At 44.7% G+C, this 17,638-nt stretch overlaps 1 protein-coding gene across 1 annotated transcript in view; it reads left to right on the forward strand.

The window, feature by feature from the left end:
* Positions 1–695: 695 nt before the first annotated feature.
* Positions 696–17,638, forward strand: part of GLRX3 (glutaredoxin 3) — a 31,264-nt gene continuing 14,321 nt past the window's right edge. The window contains exons 1-4 of the mRNA XM_043926002.1: positions 696–836; positions 6,019–6,127; positions 14,306–14,380; positions 15,078–15,279. Of these exons, the coding sequence (XP_043781937.1) occupies positions 748–836; positions 6,019–6,127; positions 14,306–14,380; positions 15,078–15,279 (475 nt within the window). The 5' untranslated portion in view covers positions 696–747. The remainder of the gene's footprint in view (positions 837–6,018; positions 6,128–14,305; positions 14,381–15,077; positions 15,280–17,638) is intronic.

The following is a 17,638-nucleotide window of genomic DNA, read 5'->3' on the forward strand; positions in this document are numbered from 1 at the left end:
TGACCTCACAGTGGGTGATGGTTGGCCATGCGCTGACTCGGCTTCGGGTTCTTCAGGGCCGAATTCGAAATTCCTTGTCAGCAGTGAGGTTCGGAGAGGGCGCAACCTCCCTTCCCCTGATCTCCCTTTCTTCCATCCCTACCTTTTGGATTAAAATGTCAGCTTGTTAAATACACGCTTCCCTGGTGGCTCAGATGGTAGAGAGTCTGCCTGCAGGGTGGGAGACTCAGGTTCGATCCCTGGGTAGGGAAGATCCCCTGAGAAGGAAATGGCAACCCACTCCAGTACTCTTGCCTGGAGAATCCCATGGACAGAGGAGCCTGGCGGGCTGCAGCCCATGAGGTCGCAAAGAGTCGGACACGACTGAGCGCCTTCACTCACTCAAATACACACATCACACACACACACACACACACACACACACACACACACGCGCGCGCGCATAAACCCTTCTCCCAGCTGCCTTAGGAGCTGCTAGCATCGCAAGAAGCCCTGTCTTCCAGGAGCCCCGGAGGTCAGGATTCCTGAGAGTCCAGAGCCCCGGGGGTCAGGGTCCTACTTGGCCCGCCGGACGCCGCAGCCCCAGGGTGTTCACCAGCTCCGGGCTGGCACGCGGCCCTGGTGGGGCGGGGCGGGCCAGGGGGTGGGGCCTCTGGGACGGCCGGGGGCGGGGCTTCCTGCGCCACCGCCCGCGCTCCGCCCCCATCGGCCGCCCGCGCTCGATTGCTCTAGTCTGGCGGCGGCAGCATGGCGGCGGGGGCGGCTGAGGCAGCGGCGGCCGTGGTGGAGGTCGGCTCAGCCGGGCAGTTTGAGGAGCTGCTGCGCCTCAGAGCCAAGTAAGCGAGGCGGCGGGCTGCAGGGGTGAGGGGACGCGGCGGGGGCCGGCCTCATGGGCGGACTGCCCGGCTCCCTCATGCGCGGCCCAGCCTGGGCGGCCCGGACCCCGAGCCCGGGTCCCCGCCCCTGTGAGGGAGCTGGTCCACCGCAGACCGAGGTCCCGAGCCGCCGGGCGCCCTGAGGCGCCAGGCCCGGCGGCCCCCCGGGGGGCGGCGACGCGGGGACCCAGCCCCCGGCCGGGGGTGGGCGCGGAGACCCCGGCCCCTTGCCGTGTCGTCCCGGGCGGACGCTGCAGGGAGGCCGAGCGGGGCCGGCAGTTGGCGTCTGAGGGCGCTCGTGGTCGGGCCGAGCGCGCCTGCCCGGGCGCTGGACGGGGCTCTCCCGTCTCCTGAGCGCCGCCCTCGGTTCTGGTTTTGCCCGCCTGCCTCCTCCTAGGGGGAGGGGTCGGAAGGAGACCCGCGGGGTGCGTTGGGCCCTTTTGGGGGATACCCGGAAACACCGCCCCGCCCCCCAACTTGCGGGTCGGCGCTGGCGGGCGCGCGGGGCCTTCGGGGGGTCTCTCCGCTTCCACGTCGAGCCCTCGCCTGGGCACCCGCTCCCCGCTCAGCCCCCTGCTAGCCCAGGGCCTCCCCTGTGCTCGCCCTGGCGAGGCCTCGGTGTCCTCTGCGATGAGAGGGGTCAGGGCCGTGGGCGGCGCGTGGCCGGCGGGCGGGAGCGCTCGGAGGCTCCAAGGGGCAAAGAGCCTGCGCGGAGCTCAGGGCGGTGGGGCGTGTGAACCTGAATGCAGCCCCGAGTTTGAGTTGGAGACAGATGGGGAGCTCCCTGGGAGCGTGGCAGGGGGCGGGGGGGAGTGGGGGTGCGGGTGAGAGGGGAGAGCCCCTGTCTTCCTGGCCGCGGTGCCGAAAAGTGTTCATCAGAACAGCTCATTTGGCGTTTCAGGTCCACTTGGTAAATTGTTGAAAGAGGTGGGCCCCGGGAGGCGGGTGCGTGGGGAATGACGTTGACTCATTGATGGAAAGGGATGCGGCCCTGAGGCGGCCTCTGGAAGGAGCCGGGCTTGTATGGATCTGTCCTTAATAAACGCTCAGTTTACCCATTTTAAGTAAACAGCGCCTGACGTCATGAGGACAGAAACCTGAAGCAAACATAAACGCGGTCACCCTCTCCCGGTGAGGGTGAAGACTATTTTGCTGTTTGTGTGTTTGGCATTTTTGATTCTATGTTTCATTTTTTTTTTTAAACGTAAAAGTCCGTAAGACGTCACAGTCGGTTAAAATTTCAATGTTAATACCATTTGGATGCATTCTTGCCTGTATCTGAAATGACCCAAGTTCAGAGCAGTGGCAAGAACACATCCAAATGGTATTAACATTGAAATGATTCCTTTAGATGGGCACGTGGGAAGTGGTGCTTGGCATCTGGGGAAGGAACAGATCTGTGCTCCTTTTGGTGGAAATGGCAGCATTTCAGAATATGAAATGCCTTGTTAATGCCATTTAACGTCTGTTTGACAGATCATCGCTTCTCAATTTTAAAATTTCATGTAAATTGAAAATGGTTTTTGCTTAAGTCGTTTAATCACATGTTTATGTGTTATTGAAACCTCAGTTAGTCTATACAGTGGGGATATTAATACCCATTTGCAGAGTAATTAAGGTTTTGCCCATTTGTAAAATATTTAACTAATATAGTTTAATACTGTATGATTTTAATACATGGTAGTTGGTGTTATTTGCACAGGATTAACCTCAGGAGCAGGACATCTGAAATAACAGAGAGACAGCCGTTTATTGACCACTAATTATTTTACTGACAACCAAGGTTCACTACCTTGTTTAGAAGCACAGTAGTTAGGGTTTGAACCTCGGTCTTCTCTAAAAGGTTTTTCCTTAAACAGTGCACCCTGCACATTGGGCTATCCATGAAGATGGAGAGAACAGTGTGATGTCAGGAGAGGGTGACAGCATTTATGTTTGTTTCAGGTTTATGTCCTCATGATATTAGGCATTGTTCACTTAATTGGAAAGTAGAAGTTAAGCATCTAAATATGAGAATAGCGTGGATAATTTAAAATAACATTAATGTAATTCTTTAATGTTTTTAAAGGGCTTACATATTTTTGTTTGATCTTCCCAACCTCCCAGGGTATTATTGCTGTTTCACAGATGTGGAAGTTAGGTTAAATTACTCTTCAAAGCCACATTAGTAGTGATGGAATTTAAGTTGTATATGTGTACTTTTTCTTTTTTACATACGTTGGCACATACTGTTAAAAAGTTTTGTAACCTATTTTAATTTTTTTAAAATGTACTCTTTGTAAGCATTTTCCTGTTATTAATTGTTCTTTGAGATATGATTTTTAATGACTTTATAATATTTTATGATCACTAAGAAAACTATATTGTTGACCAATAGCCCTTTACAGTTACTTGCTATGTAGAATACTGGGGAAGTATTCATATACATACATCTTTGTCTCTTTAATGACTTCTGTAGGATAGATTCTTGACAAGAAATTTCTGAAAGTTTCCAATTGAACTTTTACCAGTGGGATATGAAAGTGTTGTCTCACTTTATCTTTTTAATCATTGAATATTATGATTTTAAAAATCATTTTTCAGTTTGGTAAGAAGTGGTAATGTCCAGCTGCATGCGTGAGAGGAAGAGGAAGCAGTAATTGGTGAAGTATCAATACTTCCTCCATAGTCTCTGGCCATGCGCCAGTGCTCCTCTGAGTTCTAGGTACAGTGGGGGCCCATGGAGTGGGGGCCTTACCCTGTGTTCCTCTCCTGCCTTAGGTGGCTCTTCCTTCGGAGCCTCCTGCTTTCTGTGTCCCAGGCAGCTGTCCCTTCTTCTTTGGTCCTGTCTGTGACCCTTGTCCTCCATTTTCCTTTGTTTCAGCACAAGACCTTGCTTCCTACCTGAGAAAATAGGACTTCAGTAGCCTCATCAGACTGCTTCTTCTACATGCCCCTCCCCCAACACAACAGATTTACTTGTAGCTTTTCCCACTCTAGGGACTTCCTGGTGGCTCAGATGGTAAAGAATCCACCTGCAATGCAGGAGACCTGGGTTCGGGTTCGATTCCTGGGTCAGGAATATCCCCTGGAGAAGTGAATGGCAACTCACTCCAGTACTCTTGCCTGGAGAATCACGTGGACAGAGGAGCCTGAGAGGCTACAGTCCATGGAGTTGCAAAGAATTGGGCACGACTGAGCAACTAACACTTTTTTTCACTTTACCCATTCTTGATTCCTTTGCTCCTGACCCAGAGGAAACTGTCCTCTTCTCAAGGTGAATTCTTCTCTGCTCTAGATTTCCCTGTCTTGCCACCTTGAATCTCATGTCTTTAGCCTCTCCCTCTCATTTGCACTGTCCCCTCACAAAATAAACTATGAAGATTTTCTTGCACTGAAAAAAACCCATCCCTTGATCTGTCTGGATCCTTGCTCTCTCTTTGTTAACAGCCCAGTCACTTACCTAGTAGGTTCCTAGCAGTTTACTTCCTCATCCTCAGCTCAGTGGTCCACACATTGCTTCTCTCACCTGCTGAAATGACTCCCCACTGCTGGTTACTTTTTTTGCTCCATTTGATGGTTGTCCCCCTCCCTTCCTGACTCCTGTGAGACCCCTGAACCTTCTCTGGTCTACTGCCAGACTCCTTTCCCTCTGTCTCTCTTGACTTGGTGTTGACGAGCCCCAGAGGCTCTGCCCTTGGCCCCTTTATTCTCCGGCGTGGATGAGTGTGGTGCCCACTATCTCTTGATTCGCAGATCTGCGGATTAAGCGTGGCCTTCTTTCCTGAGCTCGACTGTCACTAACAGCCCACTGACTTCCTTTCCTCTCAGGTTGCCAGCTTCTGGACTGTGATTCGTGGTGAGTGCCACCACTACCTAAGTCACTAAGCCAGAAACTTGGAGGTACCAAGCCCCTTCTTTTCTCAGCTGTATTGTTTTAATGGTTTAACAGTTGATTACTTTTTTTCTTGCCCAGGTTTAATTGTCCTTGTTTTTTTCCTCCTTGTAACATATTTTTCAATGTGTTTTCTTGAGTTTTCAGATTTTTTGTAGGTGAAAGTGAAAGTCGCTTAGTCGTGTCCTACTCTTTGTGACCCCATGAACTGTATAGTCCATGGAATTCTCCAGGCCAGAATACTGGAGTAGGTAGCCTTTTCCTTCTCCAGGGGATCTCCCCAACCCAGGAATCGAACCCCAGTCTCCTGCATTGCAGGTGGATTCTTTACCAACTGAGCTGTGAGGGAAGCCTTTTTGTAGTTGAGAGAGCGTGTATTTGAATTTGGGCTTCCCAGGTGGCGCTGGTGGTAAAGAACCCCCCTGCCAGTGCAGGAGCCCTAAGAGGCTCAGGTTCGTCCCTGAGTCGGGGAGGTCACGGCGCCCACTCCAGTCTTCTTGCCTGGAGAGTCCCGTGGATGGAGGAGCCTGGCGGGCTCCAGTCCGTGGGGTCCAGACTTGCACACGACTGAAGCAGCTGTTTGAATTTAGAGCTTTGTAAAAGTGAAGGGTTTTCAGTTGAGTATGAGGTTAGACTTAAAGGTATCTTTGCCAACATAATTTTATATGAAAATAGTTAATAGATACATACTGAGATTTCTAAGGATTTTATCAGCAGTTTATTAGTCCACTATTCTGTCTGTTCATACTGTCAATTTTTAGAAAATACTTTGTAGGATAATATAAGAAAGTTTGTCTGTAAAAAGCGGTTCTGTTTTTTTCCTTGTTTTCTGCTTATATATTTCATTTGCTACATTTTATTCCTATTCCTATGATCACTTTATTACAATACCATGTTTAAAAATACTAACATTAATAGTAACGCATATACAGTCATGTTTCACAAACATTATGTCCTGACTGCAGAAATCTAGTTTCTGCAGGGTCTCAAAATAGAGTTAATTTACATGGCTAGTAGTTGAGGTGGGTGAATGTTCAGAACCACTTCATGTGAGCTACATATTGACTCAAAAAATATCATTAATTTGAAAATTCATCCGAAAGAAGACCTTGAAATCATATTTCAGCCTGTGTTTAATATAAGATTCTAGCAGTACAAAAACAATTAAGGCAGTCCTTGAAAGGTTTCTTGGTAATAAAATTTAATCTATCACTATTCGCTTATTTCTAAAGCTACTGTTTTTAAAAGCTGCGTTTTTCGGATTTACAGGTCCCTTCTTGTGGTCCATTTTTGGGCACCATGGGCTCCGCAGTGTGCTCAGATGAACGATGTGATGGCAGAACTCGCCAAAGAGCACCCACAAGTCTCGTTTGTGAAGGTACTGCGTTTTCAGTGTCTTGTCTTAGGAATTTAATTCTGATTTTTGGGTTAGACTACATTTTATTGACATAGAAAGGAGTGGTGGTGTGGGATTCCTCATATTCATAGGTAGTGTTGGGATCTGTTATTTTCACAGTAGATTATTCTTAAACATCTTAAAATGGTTTTATATTTTTCAAGCAAGGAGTGGTGTAAAACTCACCACACTTTCCTGAATACATGCTTGGGTGGGAGGACAGGATGGGCAGTCAGGAGAGGGTTTACGTCGGCACTGGCAGGCGAGATCACTCATTGTGGTTAATTGTGGTTTTATACAGTAGAGATGTTAACAAGACTTGCTTCATTGAAAAGCTAAGTGGGACATGGAAAGTGATTCAAGAAAGGGTGTGTGAGGGCTACAGGGAACAGGGGAGTAGGGAGAGCCTGCTGCCAGGGGTCGGGTAAATGCAGGCCTGCAGGGAAACCAGAGTCTCTCTGTCGCATTGGGGAAGCAGGGGGAGAAGGAAGCCAGCCTCTCCCTGGCTGCCTTTGTTTTCGCTCACTTTGCGTGTGGCCTTCTTTGTCCTTGCTCTGGTGCTCCAGGCTCCTCATTCCTGGTGTCTGTCTCGGCTAGGCAGGACTAGGAGAGTGAGAGTTACAAAGGACAAGCTCGCTTGGTTTTAGCACATTTAATGTATCAGTCAGGACTTGTTGAGGCGACATGGCCAACATGTGAGTTGAGTGTTTTAGAAACGAACTTTTGGGAAGGGAGGCATACCCTGTATTCAGAAGCTGAATCTGTAGGATTTAAGAAAGCAGACAAAACCCCAAAGCCTTACTTTTTAAAAAAATAACTAGAGGATGTGTTGGCAAGCATATGGAGTTAAAAGTGATTATCAACTGTATTTGTCTGTGTGCCACTTTTTATGTAAACTGAAGACCCAGAATTCTGACACATTAATTTATTTGTATAGTGGCTGATACACTTTTCAGACAGTTTCTGTTTAAATATGTGTCCTTTGAACAGGTATTGATTGCACATAGATGGTTCAAAATCAAAACAGTGTAGGAAGAAGTCCATTGAGAAGGCCCAGCCTACTCCTTCCCACCAGCCCTGCCGTCCCATCCCATAAGTAACACTTGTATTAATTTTGTATGAATCCTTGCCGTGTTTCCTTATGCAGATAGAGCACGTAGAATAGTTAGCTTTTTAAAATTTAAGGACTTATTTAAAATTCCAATGAAATGTGTAATGTAACCTTAGAATACAACCTTAAAATGTCCAATATAAATAATAGAAGCGGACATTAAAACTGCATGTTTGGTCAGTGATAAAAGATAACGATTACAGGTGAAATAAATGATTAAACATTTCAATCGTAAGATTAATCAAGACAATGGTAATTGTTGTAAGTCTGCTTTTCTGTGTATCATGTTACTGGTTCAGGTAACACATTGTTCTTAGCTGCCATTTGAATGATTTATTTAAAGTGACTATAGGATTACTTCTCACATCAGTACTGGACTTGGCAGTCAGATTTTAAGTTGTTCAAGTGCTTAAGTGTCTCGGCAAGCCAAGGGTTGGGAGCCCTCATCTGTTGGGGATACCTGACCCTGACTGCACCTGCTGTTCAGAGAGGGTGACAGGTTTACGTGGGTAGTTTGCTCAGGTGTTAGTTTCTGGGAAGTCACTCTGTGGCATAGTTTTTCTTTTCTTAGACATCTTCAGAGGCAAAGATGATTTGCATGTAGGTAGGTGATTTAAAGGTCACAGTGCTGAGCAGTAGCCAGCCCAGGAGAGGTGAGGTCCCTGAAGAGGGGTGCTGGCATTTCCCAGAGGAGGGGCATGTGGTTCAACTAAACACAGCTTTCTCAGTGAGAGCTCTGTGACTCTTCCAGTCTATAGAATCGACATTTTCTAACTCTCTGTTTCTTATGATTTGATTTCTTGGTGTTTTTTTTTTTTTTTTTTTTTTTAACAACTGCAGTTGTTTGGCAGTTTTGACTTGAGGTATAGAGATTAGTTCATTCTATGACTTACATTTACAGAATCATTGCATAGGACGATCTTAAACACTGTGTTTTAATACTTTGATTCTAAAGTTTTGTGATCAATTCCTTATTTTGTAGAAGATGGTAAAATAACATCTGAGAAAAACCTAGAATACATTTTTTTTTTTTTAATCCAGTTGTTTGTGCCCATTGGAATAGGTTGCTGAAAGGCAAGGTTTTCACTTCCTGCGTTTGAATCCCCTCACTTCCTGGACAGATGATACAGTGATAAAGGACGTGTTCGCCTTCCTGGTGCCACGTGTAGGCCGCCTGCCATGTGTGTCCACCTGTGTTGGCTGCCACGTCCCATCAGGTCCTGGGGCTGGGCTTTTCCCTGACCTTCTCACACCTCCAAGGGCTCGGAGGAGATAGTGAAGTATTTCTGTTTCTTGAAGTCTCACAGAAACCTTACATTTATTCAGAATAAGATTAAATAGCTAATTAAAATGTCAAGTGTCTTTGCATTTTAAATTATGTAAAGTCAGTTTGTTAGTACTTTAACTACAATGGGAATACACATTTATCATTAAATCAAATTGTTTGGTCAGTAGACTATTTCAAGATACAGTGTCTGGTGGTGGCGTGGGAAAGAGGAAGAATAGTTTTGGGTGGTGAAATTGGGGCCACTGGTCAAATTCATGGTTCAAATCAAAGCCATTTAAAAAAAAATAGGAGTGGCAATTTATTTTTAAATTCTTACATTTGATATTATCATGACTTTTGCTTTTTAAGTAAAGATTGTATTTAAAGTGTACAACGTGATGATTTAAATCAAATCCATTTTGTGTGATGTCTTTTTTGTGTACCTCCGTGACTTTTTTTTCCCTTTCCTCTTTTTCTGAACTTAGTCTGTTCCATTGGTTGGACTGTCAGGGAGTCTCTTGTCTTTTCATTGGCTCTGTTGTTTCATTCCTATTTGGTTGACTTCTTGACTAGGTGGTGAGACACTTGAGGTCAGGACCTTTACCGTACCGTGTTTGTTTTGTTTGTTTTAAATTGCTTTTCTTCGTGCAGGTGGCTCCCACCTCACGTGCCAGCCCTTTCTCCTCTTTATTCCCTCCCCCAAATTCTAGCTTAGTCCTATTAGACTCTGATACTCAATTTACCGTATACTGCACTTTGGTATAAAAAATTTATTCTTGAAGTCAGACTTAGCAACCAGCTGGTTGGTGAGATTTTGTATTAATGTATTTAATTTACTATTAATCTTGTTTGTATGATAGCTGCTGTTCTTGCATTTTATGCACATTGTATTTTCAGATATGAAATCAGGGGTACAGAAGGAATTATATACTTAAATTTTTTTTTTTATTCCTTAAAAAGTAGGAATCTATAGTTTGATATTTTCTTAAATGTGCAACCATCTTAAAGACCAGCTTACACTGTAATTTCTAAAGGTTTGTACAGTTAGTATAGATAATTTCTGTAGCTTACACTGTTTAAATTCTAAATAATCTGTATGATTAGTGAGTGTAAGCAGAAAATGTAGGGCAGTCTCCAGAAGGGTGCCAACTAGCTGTGTAACTAGGTTTTGGCTAACTGGCTGTATAACTGCTATCAGCATCGGCTAACTGGTATCAGCTGATAACTGGTATTAGCTGACTATCTGAACTTGTTTTTTTTGTGTGTCAGAATATTGATCAGTTTATTTGGTGTCTTACAGAGCATATGTAGGATTCCATTTTTTAGGAACTGTAAAAACGTGTCTCAGATAATTCTAGTAGGATGGTTAAATCTTAAAAATAACATAGTTTACTAGCTGTTACTGGGTAAAGTTTGGCAAAGTGTTATAAAAAGTTATTAGAAATGTTCATTTAAATACTATTTTGAAATTTATATTTGACTTTCTGACAAACAATTTGACTTTGAAAGATTCACCTTTTATAGCACGTCACAGAGTAGAAAGAAGCCCTGTATGAGGTATAACAGAGTGTCCCAGAATGTCAGGTGCTTTTGTTTGCTTGTTTGTTTTTTTGAAGTCTAGTTGATTTACGTTGAAATGTCGTTTTCTCATCCTTGCCTTTACCTTGGAGCCTCACTGCTGCCACTGGCAAGTAGTCACTTGTGTTTTTGGCTTAGGAATAGTGACTACTGTTTGTTCAGAATTCTGTTTCTTGAACACTTAATTATATGCCACACAGGATGCTAGTTATTGGGAATACAGGACAGTAAGGGTATAGACAGTAGATGGGTAACACAGAACCAAGGTAATTTCAGGTGGCATGGTGTTCAACAAAAGGAATAAACAGGCAGGCTGTGAAGAGCAGGTCTTGGGTAGGCGGGGTGCTTTTATGTAGGTTGTGCTGAAAGGGTGTGTCTACCAAGTGAAAGTTAAAAAACGCAAAGATCAGTCACTGGAAGAGCTGGCAGAGAGCCTTTAGGTAGAGGCTTAGCAGGTACAGACCTTAAGAGCAGTGGGCGGCCAGCGGGGCTGGAGAAGAAGAAGGGGTCGAGGCCCTGACCGGAAGCTGCAGAGGCAGGGAGGGCCACGTGGCCTTGTGGGCTGTGGTCGAGTTTTGGTTTTATTGCAAGTTCAGTCTGATGCAGGCTGATTCCTAAGTCGATTACTGTGGCTGCCACATGGAGAATGGTTTGAAGTGGGTAAGGGGGCAGACTTGGAGCAGGCCTTCCAGTTAGGAGGCTGTTTGACTAGGCCAGGTGAGAGATTTCTCAGACGTTAGTGGGGAGATTGTTGAAATGCTGTCGTCACCTGTGTCGGCTTATAGTTTAGAGGGGCACCCAGGAGACCTGTTGATGGATTGGATGTCAGGGTGGAGGAAATAGATCAGTCAAGGTTGTCTCCTTTTGATCTGAGCAGCTCGGTGGATTAAATGAGATCGGGGCTGCCCTGGGGAGGAACAGGTGCAGTGGGAAATATCTAGTGGGGATCTGTGGGCAGATGTCGAGTGTGTGGCTTGAGGTGAGAGGAGAGGTTTGTGCGGGGTAGAGGTTGGGTGGTGGTGCCATACTGGAGCCTTAGAGCCAGGGTGTTGCCTGAGACCACTCTAAGAAAAGGAGTGAGGTAAGAGAAGCAGGTGCAGAACCAAGGCCTGGGGTGTGCAGCAGTGTCGTGGTTGGCAGAGGTGAAGGAAGAAGCCAGACACTCAGTCCCGGAATTAGAGGAAGAGAAGACACGGAAGGCCAAGGGGCGGGGGTCCGAGAAGGCAGCTGTGGTCACGCCTGCTGGGTGAGACTGAAAGGCCAGTGAAATGAGCAGACAAGGAGGAACTGCTGGGTCTGGTGAGGTGCTAACAGGGCTGTGTAGAGTGGAGTGTGCCTGGAGCCAGACTGCCTCGCTCCCCTGCTCAACAGTGTAGTGACCTAGAAACCAGGTGTGATGACAGCACCTGCTGTGAGGATCCCTGCTGGGGCTCAGAGGGTGAAGAATCTGCCTGCAATGCAGAGGACCTGGGTTTGATCCTTGGGTTGCGAAGCTTTCCCTTGGAGAAAAGAGATTGGCTACCCACTCTAGTATTCTTGCCTGGAGAATTCCATGGACAGAGGAGCCTGGCAGGCTACACTCCGTAGGGTTGTAGAGAGTCAGACACGACTGAGCGACTAACACTCACTCGCACACTCACTGTGAGGATTAAATGAACCCAGTATGTGAACACACTCAGAATGTTGTCTGGCCTAGAATACACCATAGCTCTTAGCCATTACTATCACGGTGGTCTTTGGGGACCCCTGATATATCGAAGGAGATGATGGAGATTCCTTTCCTCTGGATTCATCCTGCTGTGGTAGTGCTCCCGTGCCCTCCTCCCCTCTCCACAGACACACAGCATCCTGGGTGGGAAGGGTCTGAGTTTGAGATTCACGGTGTAGGAAGCACGTGGTTCCCTCACGGCATTCTGGCTGGGAATCCATTCCGGACGTGTCCATGTCTGTTTGGTCCTGAAGTCATGTATAACCGTGTCTTTTAAATTTGCTGTTTCTTAGTTGTTGTGGTAGAAAAGGTAACCGAAGCATAATGAGAAAAGCACGGGGTTTGTCGTCAAACAGACATGGGTTTGTTTCTCAGCTCTGCTGCTAATTAACTGTGTCTGGAGTGACCTCTCTCCTGGCCCCTGTGGAGCTGAGATGATAACACGGCCCCTACTTTCCAGGTTGTGACAAGTCTGGTGTATAGCACAGAGCAGGCCTCCAAGGAAGGTAGCTCTTGTTGGCCATCTTTGGTCACTTCAGAATGCAGAAGAAAATTGAAATGAAAAGTTTTGAATATTTATGCATTTATCTTCTAGTTTCATTGTTATAACTGTTATGTTGCTTTACATCCAACAGAAATATTTCCAAGGAGTTTTAGTGCTGTGAAGGTTTTCAGACTTCAGCTGCCCTTGCTATTCTGGGGAGCGGCTTTGCCTTTAATGGCCCTCCTGGTCTGGACTCAGGAGGATTTGCCTGTCACTGTTGCCTTTGTCTTATTAAGCTCCGTCTTCTGGGAGCTCATTTGAGGGGAGGCACGTGTAGTGATCCTCCTGGTTTCAGCAGGAATTTTGAGAGCATCATTTGCTTCCCAGAGAGTTGTCAGTAAGGGGCCCTACTGGAAACCAGCAGAAATACGAGAAGAGATCAGCTTTTAAAAGCATATAGGAATTTGATTTTATGAGTCAGGATGTGACTTGTTTTGTTCTGTTTAAGACTCTGTTATCTTGCTTCTACTTAGTAGCACCTGTTTTTTGATTTGTATTACTTTTCTGTTAGAATCCCGGAGTGCAAGCGATGGGGATCTTCACTGAGCCTGGCCCAGTGCCCAGAGTGTGGGGGTCCCTCACCAGATGTTAGTGCTGCCTCGGTCACCACCTTTCTGCTCTTCTTTGGTCTAGTGTGGAATTGTCTGAAAGAATATGGTACAGAAGTTCCTTAGACTTTAGAAAGAATGTCTTCTGAATAGCTGTCTCCAAATGCTTAACCTTCTCTTTGTTCTTTTTTTCAGTTTTATTGGACACTTGACATTGATTTTAAAATATATGTGGTTTCTCACATTAAAAATGAAAATAATTTAAAATATTGTTTCAGAAGGGTGTTCTAAAGAAAATAGAATTAAGGCGGTAAAAGAGCACCCAAGAATATATGAGATGGAAGACACAAGCCACAGACATAGGATAGCCTCCCCCTGTGTCATGGTCATTTTTATGGATAGAAACAATGGATTGGTTAAAGCTCTGGATAAAGAGAGTATTTTAAGCCCAGTGGAAATCTTTTACTCTTGGAAAAACACAGTGTATATATGTTTAAAACTCTTTAATAACATAATTTATCAATAAACTCTATTTCCTATAGGTATAATGTGGATACAGATTTTTATTGGTTTTAAAAGTTTATATTACATTGACAGTCCTGTGAGGGAAAAACACAATATATCTTGGTTTTTCTCAAAGTATATAAAGTCCACATAAAAAGCTTATAGTAATTGTATTCTCATTATTTAGAGAGCGTGTTACTAAATACGTTTAAAGTTATGTGTCAAATATCACATCAGATCTTGTTGAAGGGCTTCAAGGAAATTTTCAAATAGAATGTGATCATCTTATTTAAAATGCATTCAAATGTATGAACAGACCCAGAAGCAAGTAACCTAGCAAGATATCCATCTGCTTAGGGTTCAGCAGCCTTTCAGGAGTTAAAAGTAAAATTTATCAGACATCAATAGTTTATTGAAGAAATACTCCTTTTTGCTTCATAATTTGCAGAAGGCTGCAACTGTCAGTCATGATGTACTGCCTCTTGAAATTAGTCAATAGAGCAAACAGCAAGAATTGCTGTGGGCAGAAAATAAGCACTGTAATCATGACATAACTGGGGTCAGTGATTTATGGATTTCAATATAGTAGTAGCTGCATATGATTGAAAATTTACTAGGTCACTAGTGCACCAAAAATTTTATTCACAGCCTCCAGGCATCTTTTGAAATGTGCAACAAAATAAAAACCTCTGAACCTGTTTTGACACCGCAGACTCAGTGGATGACATGCCAGCCCAGTGAGTCTCATTTAAATGTAAATGTGTCATAAACTTTTGTACTGTACTCTTTAAAACCGTCAACTACCTGAAGGGATAATGCATGTGAAAGTGATTTACATGTTGAAGTAGTTAAAAAGAAAAGACCTTTTTATAATCACGCTTAAATTCTTTTATTTTAAAGTTGGAAGCAGAAGCTGTTCCTGAAGTATCTGAAAAATATGAAATTAATTCTGTTCCCACCTTTCTGTTTTTCAAGGTAAGGATAAAGATGGGGGAGGAGACGCTTTGTCAGTACCGCGGGGCCGTCTGTGCCGGCTCCTCTACCCTTTCCCCTGATTGCTGAGCACGGGGTGTTCGCTTGCTCATCGCCTTCACTGTCTTGTAGTCTCATTACTTGCTTGCCCTGGGGGTCCTGGAAAAGTGACATGGTCTGTGGAGGTCCAGCCACCAGAGTGCATGACTGTAAACCCAAAATGTTTCCGGAGTTGGGTCAGAAGTTGGTTGGTTGGGAAATTGATTGGTTGGGGCATGTGCCTGGATATGATGAAACATCTGGCCGCTTCTGGTTTGATTAATGATTCTCTTAGGAAGTGGGTGCAAATCTGTGTTTCAGGGCACTCCTGGGTGTCACCATAGTTCCCCAGGTACCTCCTTTATACTTCATAACAGCTTGACCACAGTGGGGGTGGGGAGATCCTTTCTGACCTGGTTTGAGGAGTAGTGCTTCTTTCCCAGTGTTTGCAAAAAGGAAAAAGGAAACCAACTATTTATTTCGAAAATTGACATGTATAGCAGGCAGTTTGTAATCTGAGTTTTAAAAAATTTCTCCCGTGATAGTGTTGACCTCTTTAAATATTGGCTAGAGCTATGGACTTGTGCTTGTTATAATTTTGGAGCCTAAAATAAATGATGAAGGAATGTACACATACTCTAAATGACTTCTTTAACTTTAGAATTCTCAGAAAATCGACCGATTAGATGGTGCCCATGCCCCAGAGTTGACCAAAAAAGTTCAGCGACATGCGTCTAGCGGCTCCTTCTCACCAAGTGGTGGTGAGCACCCGAAGGAAGACCTCAGCCTGCGCCTGAAGAAGTTAACTCACGCTGCCCCCTGCATGCTGTTCATGAAGGGAACTCCTCAGGAGCCGCGCTGCGGTAAGGGGCTGCTGTGAGCCATGGCCTCACGGGGGTTGGGCTTGAGACCACGTGCTCTGTGCAGACTGTGCTGGACATCTTATATCGATGCTTGTGATCAGACACCCTTAGAAGAGCAGAAAGGTTGTAATTTCCAGTGGACTCTGTAGTTAGGTGATGAGAACTTGTTTGCAGTGTAGACTTGGAGAATGTTGGAACCAAAAGGCATCTTGGAAATCATCTAATTCAAAACCTTTGTTGTCTGCCTAATTCCCAGTGAAGGCGATTTGCTCAGCCACTGAGTAGCAGAGTTGGGGTTGAGTCCTGGCCACCATATTGCTGTCTCCATTAATAGGCTTTGGTCTGTTCAGCTAGTCTGGCTCTTAACACTTACCTTCTCTTTCTTGGCAGCCTCCTTTTATTCATATGGTTCAGATTCAGCAGTTCAGAAATGCACAGAATTACGGTAGTGTTCCAGTGTCCACCCGGTATGCTTTTGCCTTTCCTGTTGTCTCTCAGCGTCTGATGACACTCTTCACCCATTGCTGTCATTTCCAGTTCATTGCTTCTCGGGATTTAAAGATTCCTAATTCTGTGGCTTATAGTCACTCTTACTGTCTTACCTCAGATATGCATGGAGTTTTGTCCTTAAGTAAGTTTCAGAGTTATTTGACCCCTCTGGTATTGAATTTATGTTGTTTTCTTTTTACTGTGCCTCGCGCAACATTATTATGCAGCATAATTGAGCATTTAATGCCTTTTGATGATGCTGTTGAGAACCTAAGAGTGTTGGTTTCAACTACACAGGAGGGATTAGTTAAAGATAGGTGGCAGGGAAATTAAATGTGTTATCAATATCATTACTGCATGTCCAGTGTGACTTTGTAAATATAGCCAAACTTCCACTATAAAGTTAGTTGTAAGTTCTTCCCTATATAGTTAGCAAATTACATATTAAATTACGAAAAAGTCTAGTTTTAAATGTGAAGTTTCATGGTGAATTCTGTCTTAGTTAAAGAAATGGTTCCTTTCTTAGTTCTGCTTGAAAATTTTCTTTGCCAGCATTTACATTTTAGTTGCCTGCTGTTTATGTATGGAAAGGCTGACTCAGTCTGTGTGAGAGTTATCCAGAGAGAGCCGCAGACAGGTTCTGCGTGTTGGTTGTCTGTTTTTAATGGATGCTGCGCCTGGCCCGCCTCCCCCATCAGGCAGGAACACCGTTTCTGGCACGCTCTGTGCTGACCTCACAACAGCAGTCCCATCGGTCCTAGTCAGGACCTTCATCAGGCCTGAACCATGCAGAACTGGCTCTAGGGCACGGAGGAACCTGCGTGACAGGTTAGACACAGGAGACCCACAGTGAAACCAGTGGGGTGTTATCTTCTTTGGGAACAGAGCAGTGATACTCTCTTAATCTCTTCTGAATGAAGAGATCACCTGGCAGGTAAAACTGGCAGGTGGTGAACCTGCAGCTGGGGAAGGTGGTCTGAATCGGCAGAGGGGAGGGGATGTCCTGGAAAGCTGCGCAGACCAGGTGCTGGCAAGCGGGTGCTTGTTGGCTGTGCCTGCCCTGATGCCTCGAGCTTCAAGTCGGCCACCGTCCTCGTGCCTTCAGTTCTTCCTTGGTAGTGTCAGAAGGTCGGAGTCAACCTTGGAGAGCCATCCAGATGCTGAATGATTATTCAAATAAAATAGAATTACACTTAGAAATAATCATTTTTCTGCTTACCATTTACTTTATTAGGCTGAATGTATGAGGTATTTCTAGCCATCTTTATATTAACCACCTGAGTGGCATTTAGAAGGCTGTACAAATAATGAGTTAGAATGAAAAAGAAGCTTTGAAACATGTCAGAGCAATATATTATTGCTCTATATTATACACTATAACATACACTATATTATATACATTTACATAATACTTAGGAGATATAAAAACAATTTTTAGATACATATGATAAACATAGTTTCATTCCTTATTATTTTTATATATATGTTATGTAGAATTTTTGTAACTACATTTTAGTAGGCTTTTCTGTTTCCCAGTATTTTGGTTTCTGTGACAGCATGTCTTTCTTCACATATAGTAAATAGATTATTTTGGAGTATTGGTATTCTTTACAAAAGCACCTAGTTAAGGCTTAATCGGGAGTCTTCTGCTGTGACTCTGCCCGGCTGCTCCTTCACTGATGCTGCTCTGACTGTTCGCCCTTGTCTGTGTGCACGGCTCCGTGCACTGTCTTTATCTTGAAATTGTCCTCTTACAGGAACGTACACAACTTTTACCCTCTTTCTTTCTGAGCTTGTTTAGTGGAAAATTGCTTTTGCTTTTCTGATGGTACGTTAGTGGTGAGGCCTAGGCAAACTCTTCTTTATAAGA

The sequence above is a fragment of the Cervus elaphus genome, chromosome 15 (genome assembly GCF_910594005.1).
Source record: "Cervus elaphus chromosome 15, mCerEla1.1, whole genome shotgun sequence".
Lineage (NCBI taxonomy): Eukaryota > Metazoa > Chordata > Mammalia > Artiodactyla > Cervidae > Cervus > Cervus elaphus.